Source organism: Martes martes (genome assembly GCF_963455335.1).
Source record: "Martes martes genome assembly, chromosome: 8".
Lineage (NCBI taxonomy): Eukaryota > Metazoa > Chordata > Mammalia > Carnivora > Mustelidae > Martes > Martes martes.
In genome coordinates this window covers 62,909,183-62,923,356 of record NC_137895.1, presented here as the reverse complement: position 1 = coordinate 62,923,356, position 14,174 = coordinate 62,909,183, and the positions used below count along the sequence as shown (strand labels likewise).

General features: G+C 32.1%; 1 protein-coding gene across 4 annotated transcripts in view; it reads left to right on the top strand.

Annotated features, from left to right (window-relative positions):
- SLCO1A2 (solute carrier organic anion transporter family member 1A2) overlaps window positions 1-13,815 on the top strand; it is a 45,360-nt gene extending 31,545 nt beyond the window's left edge. For all 4 annotated transcript variants that reach the window (XM_080811045.1, XM_080811044.1, XM_080811046.1 and 1 more), the window contains exons 13-15: window positions 5,571-5,635; window positions 6,192-6,309; window positions 12,547-13,815. In XM_080811045.1, the coding sequence (XP_080667171.1) occupies window positions 5,571-5,635; window positions 6,192-6,309; window positions 12,547-12,766 (403 nt within the window). In that variant the 3' untranslated portion in view covers window positions 12,767-13,815. The remainder of the gene's footprint in view (window positions 1-5,570; window positions 5,636-6,191; window positions 6,310-12,546) is intronic.
- The last annotated feature ends 359 nt before the right edge of the window (window positions 13,816-14,174 follow it).

The following is a 14,174-nucleotide window of genomic DNA, read 5'->3' as shown; positions in this document are numbered from 1 at the left end:
AATAAGAGGTCCCTTCTCTATTGATTTGTGGTACCACCTTTATCATATCTCATGTTTTAATATTACATGAGGCTATTTTTCACTTTTATTCTTATTCCACAGTTTTATCTGCTCTCATACTGGTACCATATTGATTTTATTACTTTGATATTATGTATGTTAATATCTCATATGGTAACTCTTCCTCACCCACCCACCCACAACTGTCACCTTCACTCTTTCTTTTTTCTTTTCTTCACAAATTGATTTAGTTACTGATTTATGGATCTTTATACTCACATAGGAATTTTGATGGAGTTTGTGTGGACTTCATAGATTAACTGGAGAAAATCTGGCATCAAATTTTTGTGAAATATGTATTGTGAATATCTTTCCATTTATTTAAATTTTCTTCTATAAATACCATATACACACATATATCCAAATAGATACATATATACAAGATTATATCATTCATAATTATAAACATATACATATCCGCATATATCTACACATGGATATGGATGTTTGTATGAATACATACTGGTATGTATTTATTTGTGATTATAAGTGGCCCTATTTTCTCTTATATTTTCTAGTTGGTTATTGTTGATTTAGAGGGATGCTGTTAATTTTTTAAAGTTTAGTTTTTAGTTTTTCTTATTATAATAATTTTTTGATTTTGTTAGGCTTTCTATATAGAAAGGTGTACAAATGTGGAGAGTTATATCTCTTCACTTCTAAACCTTACACATCTTAGGCTTTTTAAATTTTCTTATCATCAACTTGGACCTCCAAAATTATGTTAAATGATAGTGGTGATTGTAGTGCTAGTGGTGATAGTGAGTATTCTAATCTTGATGGAAACCATATAAATTTTTCCATTATGATACTTGCTACAGATTTTCAGTATATAGTTTTCATTTAGTTTCTAAGTCTTTAATAATGAAATGGGTACAAAACTTTATTAATTGTATTTTTCTGCATCTATGATTCTATAATTTTTCTACTCAGTATTTTTAGTGTAGTAAAGTAAAACAGTTTTTTTATGTTAAACTGATTGCATGGATGAGAAAAACCATAGTTATGCTATATTTTTATATATGATTTGGTTTGTTTAAACAATACTTTATTTAAAATTGTTATATCTTGGGACGCCTGGGTGGCTCAGTTGGTTAAGCTGCTGCCTTCGGCTCAGGTCATGATCCCAGGGTCCTGGGATCGAGTCCCACATGGGGCTCCTTGCTCGGCAGGGAGCCTGCTTCTTTCGGGGCCTCTGCCTCCCGCTCTGCTGCTTGTGTGTACTCTCTCTCTCTCTCTCTCTCTGGCAAATAAATAAAATCTTAAAAAAAATAAAAAATAAAAAAATTGTTATATCTATCTTGATAAGTAAAACAGACCTACTATTTTTTTATTCTTGTTTTGCTTTGGAATCATTTAAGACCCCACAAAATGAATTTATAAATTTTCTATTTTTTAATTTCTGGAACTACTTATATTAAATATCTATTTGTTGAAAGTTATATACATCCACTTATAAAAATATTTATACTTTGGGCTCATTTGGACAGTGATATTTGATTATTATTTCCATTTTTTCAATGTTAGTGCCTATTCACATTTTCCATTTCTACTTATACCTGTTGTATGCTTGTTAGCGAATAAGTGTTTATAATGTTCTTTTATCATTCTGATATTCTCTGGTATATCTGAAAGGTTTACTCTTTTTTCTTATGTATTTGTTCCTTCATCATTTTTTTCTTGATCATTGTTGCCAGAGACATATGTTTTATTTTTCTTCTTTTAAAGAATCAGTTCTCGTTTTGTTAATCTTTATTTCATGTATTTCTGATCTTTTTAATTTTTTTTCTTTTAGGCTTGTTCTGTTGTTCTTTATCTAACTATTTGAGTTTAATACTTAGATCATTTGTTCATTTTGACTACTATAGATGAAACTATACATTTCCTCCCAACTATTACTTATCTGTTCCTCAATTAGTATTTTCTTTGAAGTTTATTTTGAACTATTTTGCAATTTCTGTTATGATTTGCCCCACCAGACCAAAGCTTATTTATTAACACATTATATAATTTTCATGTTGATTAGAACTTTCTATAGATATACGTTTACTATTGTTATTTCATTTTTATGTTCAGAGAACATAATCTGAAAGATTACAGGTTGGGAAGGTGGGGTGTCAAGGCTTTCTTTGAGGTCTAGTGCATTTTTTGAGTACTTCATGTTTTTCTGAAAAGAATAGGTAACTTCTGCATTTTGAGTATACAGTTCTCAGATCTTTTGAAGTAAAGTACTTTATTACTGAAATTTTGTAAATGTAATTCATCAGTTTTTCAGAGATAGGTGTTCAAATCTCTAAATATTGCTGATGTATTTCTTACTATAATTCTGTCCGTTTTTTAAAATTATGTTCAGTTAGCCAACATATAGTACATCATTAGTTTTTGATATAGATTTCAACAATTCATTAGTTGCATATAACACCCAGTGCTCATCACAACATGTGCCCTCCTTAATACCCATCATCCGTTTTTTTTTTTTTATTTAGTATTTGGAGGTTTTATTATAGGATTATATGCTTTTGGTCATTGTATTTCTATTATTAGCATCACTTAATTCTCTTTATCTTTTAGCTATTTCTTTCAAGGAATTATACTTTGTTTCTTATTAAAATTGCAGTTCTAGCTTTCTTTTGGTTCACTGTTCCTGTTACATCTTTTCCTTTCCCCTTATTTTCAGTCTTCAATCTTCCTTTATGCTTCATAGATAATCTGTAGGTATGATTTTATCATCTAAAATTGGTACACTTAACCCATTTATGTTTTTTATAATTATTGTGGCAAAGCTATTTTTACTATTTTACTTAATACATTCTATTGATTTTACTTTCTTTTTGCTTCTTTTTTTGCTTTCCATTGTACAGTGGAACCCCTTATCTGCAAGGGATATATTTTAAGATCTCTAGTGGATGCCTGAAACCGTGGATAGTACCAAACCCTATACATACTGTGTTTTTCCTATATATACATAATTGTGATAAAATCTAACTTATAAATTAGGTACAGTAAAAAATTAACAATAATAACTAATAATGAAATGGAATAATTGTAACAATGAAAGTTAAGTGCATGTGGTCTGTCTCACTATTATAATATCTCATTGTGCTGTAGTCACCCTTTTTTTTTTTTTTTTTTTTTTTAGATTTTACTTATTTGACAAAGAGAGAGAGAGCACAAGTGGGGGAAGTGGCAGGCAGAGGGAGAGGGAGAAGCAGGCTCCCAGCCGAGGAAGGAGTCCAATGCAGGGCTCGATCCCAGGATCCTGGGATCATGACCTGTGCTGAAGGCAGATGGTTAACCAACTGAGCCCCCAAGTGCCTGTGTACTTACCCTTTTTCCTCCTGTGATGATATGAGATGATAAAATGCCCACATGATGAGATGAAAGGAGGTGAATGACGTAGGCACTGTGATACAGGGACTGTAGCCTTCAGCTGGTTTTGATCTTCCAGTCTGTGGACCATCTGCTTCTAGACTGCAGTTGACTGTGGGTGACTCAAACCACAAAAAGTGAAACCACAGATAAGGGGGAACTACTGTGTATATTGGATGTTCTGCCACTGCTGTGAAAGCTGTATCTTTCAAATGGTTAAACCTGATTATTGAAATTCTTAACTATATTAATGTTTTACTTATCAACTTCAAAACTTTTTAGTATTAGTATCTACCCCCTAATAAAACAAGTACCTAATCAGGTTCTCTTCATGTCTCTATTTTCTTTCCCAATCTCTTGCCAGAACCATATTGTAGAATTTAACCCCAAGGATTTTATTAATATACTTATGTTTGTCTCTATTATTGTGGAATTTCCCTGGATCTCCTACCTTGATGGTAAAGGGACACAACATCAATGCTATCTGCCAGTTTAAAGAATGATTTCAATTCTCCCAGCATTTTTGCATGATTTGCATGCTAATTTTCTGATTCTTGAATTCTAGAAATTACGAACACCAATCAATGAATGTGATTACAATAACACTACGTTATTATCAACACAAATCAATGATAGTGGTCATAGAACAGTTTAAACTGTTCCAACTGTTTAAATAATTTCTTCATTATTAGTATTTCATGCTTCTGTGAGATCATTAAGGGCTATATTAGAGATAGAGGGGAAGGAAAAAAATCTCAGCAAAATTTAAATGCCCTATTTTCTGTATTAAATGGAAACCGTGGGACTAAGGGGATCATGCTAGGTCTCCTGGCTTTGTTAACTACCTTCTGAATAAATCACTGATGTTGTCTAAGTAACTTATATGTCAGGAAGATAATGTCTAGGTCAAACTATGAGATTTTTCAAATTTAGTAAAATACTTACATTGAGAAAATGCCAATAAGATGACATTTTTGGTAAAAATGTATTGTATGCCTTTGTGAAGAAAGCAGATTTTATTTTCTCAGTTTTGGGTTAACCAGGGAAGGGAAGGGAATGCAGTGGACTTCTCAAAGTGAATTCTTTGGGGAGTTAGCCTAGTTGATGCTGGAGTGAGTGGGACACAAAAAGGGCCACTGGGGAATTAGAGTCTCCATTTCTACATATAGGAATTTCAGACAATAGTGCAAAAGTGGTGGAATTTTGGGAGAAAATGGAGAGATCTGTGTGACTCAAAACAGTACCAAATCACATAAAATATGTTTGCTTTGGATTTCTTTGTTATATTCCTTTGAAAATTTTTATTTCTGCTTTCTTTTTGCCTTACATTTACTTATACAAATTCTTGGCTTTTCTGTATTTTGTCAATACAAATGACTTAAGTACAGTGAGGGTTGCATAGTTTTGTTTTTAGTCTGAAGGTTTAATGAAGAACTGCCATGTCAATAAGTGGATATTGGCATAGAAATTGATATTTTCTTCTTTGATAACTCTCTGATAGAAATGAATGAGAAAAAATGATGGGTAAAATGCCAAGGACCAGAAGTAGAGGTCCTTCTGGACCTCTAGGTTATATACTGGATAATTATTCTTGAATAACCAAGACCTGAGCATGCAAAACAATTTTTTTTCATTATTTATTTTTTATTTTATTTTTTTATTTCTTTTCAGCGTAACAGTATTCATTGTTTTTGCACCACACACAGTGCTCCATGCAATATGTGCCCTCCCTAATACCCACCATCTGGTTCCCCCAACCTCCCACCCCCTGCCCCTTCAAAACCCTCAGGTTGTTTTTCAGAGTCCATAGTCTCTCATGGTTCACCTCCCCTTCCAATTTCCCTCAACTCCCTTCTCTTCTCCATCTCCCCATGTCCTCCATGTTATTGGTTATGCTCCACAAATAAGCAAAACCATATGATAATTGACTCTCTCTGCTTGACTTATTTCACTCAGCATAATCTCTTCCAGTCCCGTCCATGTTGCTACAAAAGTTGGGTATTCATCCTTTCTGATGGAGGCATAATACAATTTTCTAGTGCCCAGTGTGTTACCAGCATACAAAGAGTTAAAAAAAAAAAAACTATGACAGTGTTTAAATCTCTACTTTTATTTTATTTGTGAATTTACTTATTTTTTAGGTGCATCAAGCCTGAAGAGAAGTCTCTTGGTGTGGGGTTACATACATTTTGCACAAGAGTATTTGGTAAAAATCACTCTTTTTTCCAGCATCAGACCATTATTAAATACTAAGTAAATGAAATCATTCTCCCAGAGTAATAGTCTAGCAAATATCTCTTCTGCTTGCAGCACTTTGTAATTTATACGAGAATGTGGTACAGTAAGACATGGAGAACCTCCCCCTTTAGTTGAAAAAGATCTATCTGAACTTAATTCTATTTTTCATCTATTAGAAGATTTGAAAAGCAAATGAACAAAAATGCCTTGTTGAAGTAAAATGTACACATGATCAGTTCAAAACACTGCAGGAAAAAAATATAAAGAATCATTAATTCAATGTTTTTCTACATCAATAATTTTATGCTGCATTTATATATTATATTACTTATCTTTTACAATTTAGGAACTTTATAATAAAAGTACTTTCTAATTTCTAAAAATAAAACAGAACACTCTATTCATATTTTGTTAAACTTTATTTGTTCTACAAATAGAGAAAATTAAAATGTTTCCAAACAAAATAATGTACCTTAATTCTTTCCTTGTTGATGGATTTTTCCTTCTCCTCTCTTCAATTGTAGCTGGAATTCCTGCACCTATATATTTTGGAGCCTTAGTGGATTCCACATGTTTACATTGGGGAATTTTGAAATGTGGTGAGTCAGGGGCATGCAGGATATATGATTCTACCAACTTCAGGTAAAGATAATACATTTTTTGAAGAATTGCTTTCTAGGCGCAGTCTGTACATAAAATAGTACCATTCATGTGTAACATTTTCTTTGTCAGATACTAGACTACTTTTGGTTGTGTTTCCAGAATATATATTCTTTTGTTATTATAAGTCTGATTTTAAACAAAACTCAAAATAATAATAATGTGGTTTTTTTTAAAGATTTTATTTATATATTTGACAGAGAGAGATCACAAGTAGGCAGAGAGGCAGGCAGAGTGAGGGGGGGGGTGGGAAGCAGGCTCACTGCCAAGCAGAGAGCCCGATGTGGGGCTCGATCCCAGGACCCTGGGATCATGACCTGAGCCGAAGGCAGAGGCTTTAACCCACTGAGCCACCTAGGCGCCCCTATTAATGTGTTTTTTAACACTTCCATTTTGCTCTATTTTCATATTTCTTTTTCATTTGGAGACCTGAACTGTTAAATTTGTATTAATTTCTCTTGACAGGACAGTTCGAAAACGTTTTCATTTACTAAAAACAATGTAGCATTCTTTATAACTCTCTAAGGTCTTATGTTGATTAGTAAAAGGATCCATGTGAAGAACTGTGAAGGGTGCAGACAGCATGAGACTCATGTTTTCATCAGTTCTCTGTTCCCCTGAAGTTCTGCAGGAGTAGAGTGGAGGTGGGCCCAGGCACAAACTGTGCACAGAATGTGTTTGCTTCACAGTTGAGAAACCCCAAGGGCCCCTAATGTAGATTGGCCTAAGCCTGCTGCCAGGATTCCTGTTGATAGCAGCCTTAATTAAATGCTATTTCAGACAAAATAATTGTATTTGGTACCAAACTCTGTGAGGTTAATTAGAGTAGCCAATAAAGTGTACTCATGAGAAAATTCACCAGATGTTAATATTGTTTAGAAATAGGAGGTGGGCATTGTTGGTAGACAGTTCTCCATGGGTCTCTTTTACATTTCTGCATATCTTGTTAGCAGAGGCTTCTGCTGTGGACTATCTTCTCAAGGATATTTGAGTAATAAATGACCTTGGAAGATATAGGTGAGGTTTATTTTCTATAGAGCAGAGTTTGCTGTCTAAGATGATAAAAATATTAATTCTCTCTAGGGCAAAGGTTGGCAGATTTGCTTGTAGCCCACTTAAAAGAATGGGATTTCCTTAACTTAGGGATCCTTAGCCATGATCCAAACCTACTGTGTGCACAAAATCCACGTAGGTCTCTCACTGTGTGATTCCTTTCAAACTTGAAGGTTAAGGAAAACCAACCTGAATTTGCAGCTTTTGCTGATTGTTGTACTGTGAGTAAAAAAGTCCTGTGTCTCTGACCTGGAAGTCTTGTATCTTGAATCAGCATCCATGCAACTGTGGCAGGCTAACTTGTTAGCTCAAAATGCAGGTAAAATCTAGAACTCCTTTGTAGTTCTTAAGAACCGAAGTATTAATTAAATTTTACCAAAAATGTAAGGATATAAGGATAGCCACTTACATTTATTCTAAGCTACTTAGAAAGGAAGGAAAGGATTAAGGAAAATTCAATGGAACTAAGAAATAGGAAAATAAAAGCATACAAAATAAGTTGAAAAAATAAACTTAAATATATCAGATTTAACAATAAATGTAAAGCAGATGAACTTGCTTCTTAAAGTGACTTTCATGTGAGTTTCAGTGTTTTCAAAATTCTAGCTATATGTTATTTACAAGACACAACCTAAAAAATATAGTGTGAGGAATGTTCAAGATAAAGGTCAGAAAAGATGTACCAGGCAGGTATTAAATCAAACTCCTGTGGTTATATTAATGAGTCTGAGACAAAATAGAATTTAAAGTGAAAAGGATTGGGGTACCTGGGTGGTTCTGTTGGTTAAGGATCCAACTCTTGATTTCGGCTCAGGTCTTTATCTCAGGGTCATGAATTCAAGCCCTGAACTGGGTTCCATGCTGGGTGTGGAGCCTACTTTAAAAAAATGAAAAATTTTAAAAAAGTGAAAAAGATTAATAGAGTTAAAGAAGGATATTACTTCATAATAAAAGTAACACTTTATCAATAATATATACCAGTAATCAACCCATATATATCTATCAACTTAATCTCAAACATATAAAACAAAAATCTCACAAAATTACAGGAAGAAATATAAATCAGAATGGAAAATTTCAACAAACATTCCCAACAAGTGAATAGAAAATGTAGACAAAAATTGTTTAGGATAGAGAAAAGTATGAACCACCAAATTGTACAAGAGTTATCTAATAGACATATATTAATTTTTAAAAAGCTCAACCAATGGAATATATATTTTCTCCAGCCTATAATAGACATTTATTACAACTAAGTCTAACGCCACAAAGTTAAAAAAAAAGTGTTGAACCATGTAACCACTATTTTCTGTCCATAATGCAATGCAATTAGAAATCTATGATAAAATGTTGCCAAAACCTCACATATGAAATTACTTATAGGTTAAAGAATAAATAATTTATAAAAAATAATGAAGGACTAAAAACTCTATGTCAGTGAAATCATTGAATAGGAAAACCTCTGGGACAAGGCTAAACCAGTTCTCCAAAGTTTGTTTAGAAATTTAAATGTATACATGTTTTTTAAAAAAAGACTGGAAATTAGTGAACTCAGAATTTAGAAAAAGGACAGTGCAAGTTCGAATAAAGTAAAAAAATTTGATAAATAATTCATTAAGTTATGTATTGACATATTTCCTGTTTCAAATAAGAACAATAGATACAATATATCTTTTGAATTCCAAAGGGATATATCTTGTTTCAAAGATAATGTAAACATCATTCTGAACATTCAGTTTTCCTGAACTAGAAACTGAACAGAAACATAAAGTCGTAAATAGAGCTGAGCACAAAGGCTGAATGCAAAGCCTCTAAACCTAGAAATGGACAGTGGTTTCTGGATGATCGGCTTCCAGAGAAAATAAAGTTCTTCAAAAGAGTCAAGAGATTAGATCCAGATTCAATGTTGTAATCCATGAGGTGGTGTTCAACATCCTTGGACTGAGCTGAGTAGTGTCCTTCAAAATTTCACATCTACCCATAGTATCACTATATGATTTTATTTGGAAATAAGTCTTTGAATTAGTGAAATTAAGATGAGGTCATATGGGTTAGAGTGGGTCCTAATTCCAATCATCAGGGTCCTTATAAGAAGAGGAAAGGATGCACAAGGACAAAGATACTCAGGAAGAATACCATGGAGACAGAGGTAGAGATTTCAGTGTTTCATCTATAAACCAAGGAATGCTAAGGATTGCTGGCAATTACCAGCAGCTAAGAAGAGTCAAGGAGGGGTTCTTTCCTGGAGCCTACAGAGGAAGCCCGGCCCTGCCAACACCTTGACTTCCAATTTCAAGCCTTCAGAATTGTGAAAGAATAACTTTGTTTTAAGCCATCAAGTTTGTGATGCTTTGTTATGGCAGCCCTAGGAAACTAATACAAACCTCTTTGTAAAAGAGATTTTGGAAGAATAAATACAGTGAAAGAACACCAGAATGGTCAGCAGCAACAACAAAATACTCAAAATTGTTTAGTTTTGCCAGCTAAAACTTAAAAACACATGAACAAATCTAATGGTAAAAAAAAAAAAATATGCACATAAATTACCAGTTGAAACATGGCTTCATTCCAGATTAAATTTAATATAATTTAATCTGTTTTAAACTATATAATCTGACAGACTTTAAAATAAGTATGCTTAACCAGCACAATAGGTTTAAAAATAGTAAATAAATGGCATAATGTCGATCAAAAATGAATAACAAATTATAAGAAAAATCAAGCAGAAAGGAGAATACCAAAAGAACTCTTGGAAATACTAAAGAATAAATGTATAGCATTGAGATTATAAAAGGAATCCTAAATACGTAATAAATTTCAAGCCAACCTAGTTAAAATGAGAATTGGTGAACTGAAAAAAATAATTTATCCAGAATGTAAACCAATAACCTAAACTGATTCAACAAAAATTAATGCTTAAATAATATTAAAGATCAACTAACAAAGTATACACCTCAAAAACAATTCTAGGAAGAGAATGGAGGAAGTGTCAGATATAAGAATTACTGGCTTAGAATTCCCTAGAATTTGAGACATGAATTTTCATATCAAAGATGAATTATAATTGCCAAGTAGAATAGATATAAATGGACATACTAGAGTAAAATTACAGACTTTCAAGATAAATAGAAAAAAACCTGTTATGAAATAAATAGATGGCTTACAAAGAAATAACAATTAGACCAATAGCAGATAGGTACCAGCAACAATAGAGCTTAATATCTCTGATCCTTATTACTTTGGGTTTGAGTCAAAAACACAAACCACATAGCAAGAAATGAGCAAATGTGACTATAAATTTTTAAATTTCTTTATAATAGAAGACACTGTAGATAATGAGGAATGTTGGTAGTGAATAAAAACTAATGAAGAAAACTTTTGGACTGTATCTACTAAGTTGTGTACTCTACAACCCTGAGACATATTTTAGAAAAACTCTTGTTCACATACACAAGGAGACATATAAAAGTTTTATTGCAGTATTGTTGATATTAGAAAAAAGTCAAATAATACAAGTGTCCAATAGAGACCTGGATTAATAAATTGTGGCATGTTCACAAATTGAAATGTGGTGCAAAAAAAGAAAAAAAGTAGAACTGTAGAACTGTACATATGAGCATAATTTTAAAATGAGGGGCTAACAGAAATTTTCAAAATAAAATGTACAGCATATGCCAATTATTTAGAGTGTAAAAATGTATAAATTATGTATGTTATTAATATATACATATATACTTTGTAAAACTATAAAAATAAACTAGAAAGAAAAGCCATAACACTCAACATAGTCTTACATCGAGGAAGGGCTAGAAGATAATATCATAGGGCCACACATGGGATTTTAATGTATTAGTATTTTCTTTTGAATTGGCCTGAAACAAAAATGGTAAAATTTAATCATTTAGAAAACCTGGGTGCTAAGTACAAACATTTTAGTTAATTTATTTTGTCTGTATTCTTGAAGTGTTTCATAAGAATATTTTAGAAGTAAAAAGATGAAATTAAAAGATGGTGAAATTAATAGACTACACACCACAGAGGTCATAAAAAAGTAAAATGCTGTTTTTTGAAAAGATTAAAATATAATAATAATAACAGTTATCTGGAAAGGCAAACAGAGAGGAGACACAAATAAACATTATGAAGAATAAAAAAGGATAGATACAGCAACTTGGAAACATTAAATAGAGAGTTTTCTAGATGAGTATACATTACCAAATTTTACTATAAATACATAGAAAACATGAATATTTTCATAGCTATTTAAAAACATGAATCAGTCGAAAACTCCTGTTCTCCAAAGGCACCAAGTCCAGATTCTTTTAAGGCAAGTTTTACAAACTTTCAATGAACTAATGATTTCTGCATAAAACAAGTTATTCTAAGAAATGGAAAAAAAGAGAAATTTTTCCAATTCATTTACAAAAGTAGTACAATCTTGATATTCACATTAGACAAGTTCAGTAGAAGGAAAAAAGTTCAGGCTAATTTTACTTATAACTATGCATGCAAAAATTCTAAATAGGAAATGAACAAATCAAATCTAATGTATAAAACACTCACTAATAGAGTTTATATTAGATATGCAAGGATGGTCCAATATGAGAAAAATCTATTAACCAAATAGATTAACACAGTAAAGGGGGTAAGATCTTTGATATTCTACTAACTATATGCAGAAAAATAATTTGGTGATACTTTACATATTCATAATTAAAACTTTGAGCAAATTCAGAATAGAAGAGGAAGTTCCTTAACTTAATTAAAGTCATCAAAAAACCCCCACAGAGTAGAAATCACAATTGATGGTGATTTCTTTGGGAGCATTCTTAATTAGATACTGGAATAAAACTGCTATCGCTGTCAGTATTACATTTAAATTAGAGGTTCAATTTAATGTAAAAAGATTTTAAAAACCTAAAAGATTAGAAAAGAAGAAAATAAGTGTGAATTTTCTGATGAAAAATTCCAAAAAAAAAAAACAAACATTTAACAAACATTAGAATAAGTGAGTTCAAAAAAGTTGCTTATATAAAATTGACATGCAAAACAATTAGCTGCTATTGTCCACACGGGAATGAAATATTAATAATTAAAGATATGCAATACTAGCTTGTACTCCCTACACTATGTAAGACTTAATATGTTTTAACATTTTTTTGATAGATACATCTATCTTGGCTTGCCATCAGCTCTAAGAGGAATAAGCTATATTCCAGCCTTTTTAATCCTAATTATTTTGAAGAAACGTCGTCTTCCTGGTGAAAATGTCTCTTCAGGAACTGTGCTTATAGAGGCAAAGGTTGCAGGGAAGGAAAATGAGTGCAAAGATATGCACCAAAATTCCAAAGTCTTGAATGATGATGAATTGAAAACTAAACTGTGATGCCCTATTATATCATGCTTCCCAGCGTTGGAGAATTCACTACAACTTAATTGTTTTTAAAATCAATAGGGATACAGAGGGTAACTTTTTCTTATCTTTATGAACCTCAAGTTTCGGTGTCTTTTGTTGTTGTTGTGGATGCTGTTGTTGTTTTTACTCAAGATAAAAAAAATTCAATGATGGTATTTCTGAGGCATCCATGACACTTGAGATTTTTCTCAGAGGGACATTTATAATAATTTTCAAAACAGCACACTAGAGCCAGCTTTATTTTTTATGTGAAAATAGCAATTTCTCTTTAAACTCATGTGAAATGAGAGTATATTTCCCACATTGCCTTTTCCAAATGACTCTAACAATTTCCTATTATAAAAATCTATTTAATTCCATTGAACTTCTAATTGATACTGAGGTTATTTAGAGACTGAAATTCATATCTTGCTTACATGAATATTTATTTTATTCAGATGTATCACTTTTATATGAAAGAAGCCCACACCTTCTAATTCTGGGAATTATTCTTTAACTTTCCCTATTGATTTCAGACATGATTGTTTTAAAATCAATTACTCATTAATATGCCATCACTTGCTCACAATTTGTTCCCAGCTTTATTACTCAAGTCCTATATTTGCCCATTTTGCTCAGAATATTGAAAAACTGAGTCGGGTTATTAAAAATCATGTAGCAAAGTTTGTTGGATTTTTTTTTAAGCAATTCAAACCTGGCGACTAAACTCTGAAAAACAAGTGTCTGAGTCAAAGGATGAAAGGATGATATTAGAAAAACACTTTAGTATCAGACATTGTTGAGGGGACATTTTCCCAAATTCAGGAGACCTTCTGAAATCAATGTCTATCCTATCCATGGTGTCCAAAGTTAGAACACAATATAATTTTCCATAATTCATCTTAGAGAATGATGCCTTTAAAAAGTAGCTTCTGTTATGAAATTGGGTTAATAAAATTCAAGATACACATTTAAAACTAAATCTACTGATATTATTATTTTGTCATTTATGGTTACAATAAAAGAATGAGAGACTTTTCTCTTTTTTTCTTTTTTTTAATTGTGTTATGTTAGCCACCATACAGTACATTATCAGTTTTTGATGTAGTATTCCATGATTCATTGTTTGTATATAACACCCAGTGCTCCATGCAATCTGTGCCCTCCTTAATACCCATCAACAGACTCACCCATCTCCTCACCTCCCCCTCCCTTTTAAAACTCTCTGTTTGTTTCCCGGAGTCCATAGTCTCTCATGGTTCATCCACCACTCTGATTTCTCCCCTTTTATTTTTCCCTTCTCCTAATGTCCTCCATGCTATTCCTTATGTCCCACAGATAAGTGAAACTATATGATAATTGACTTTCTCTGCTTGACTTATTTCTTAGCCTAATCTCC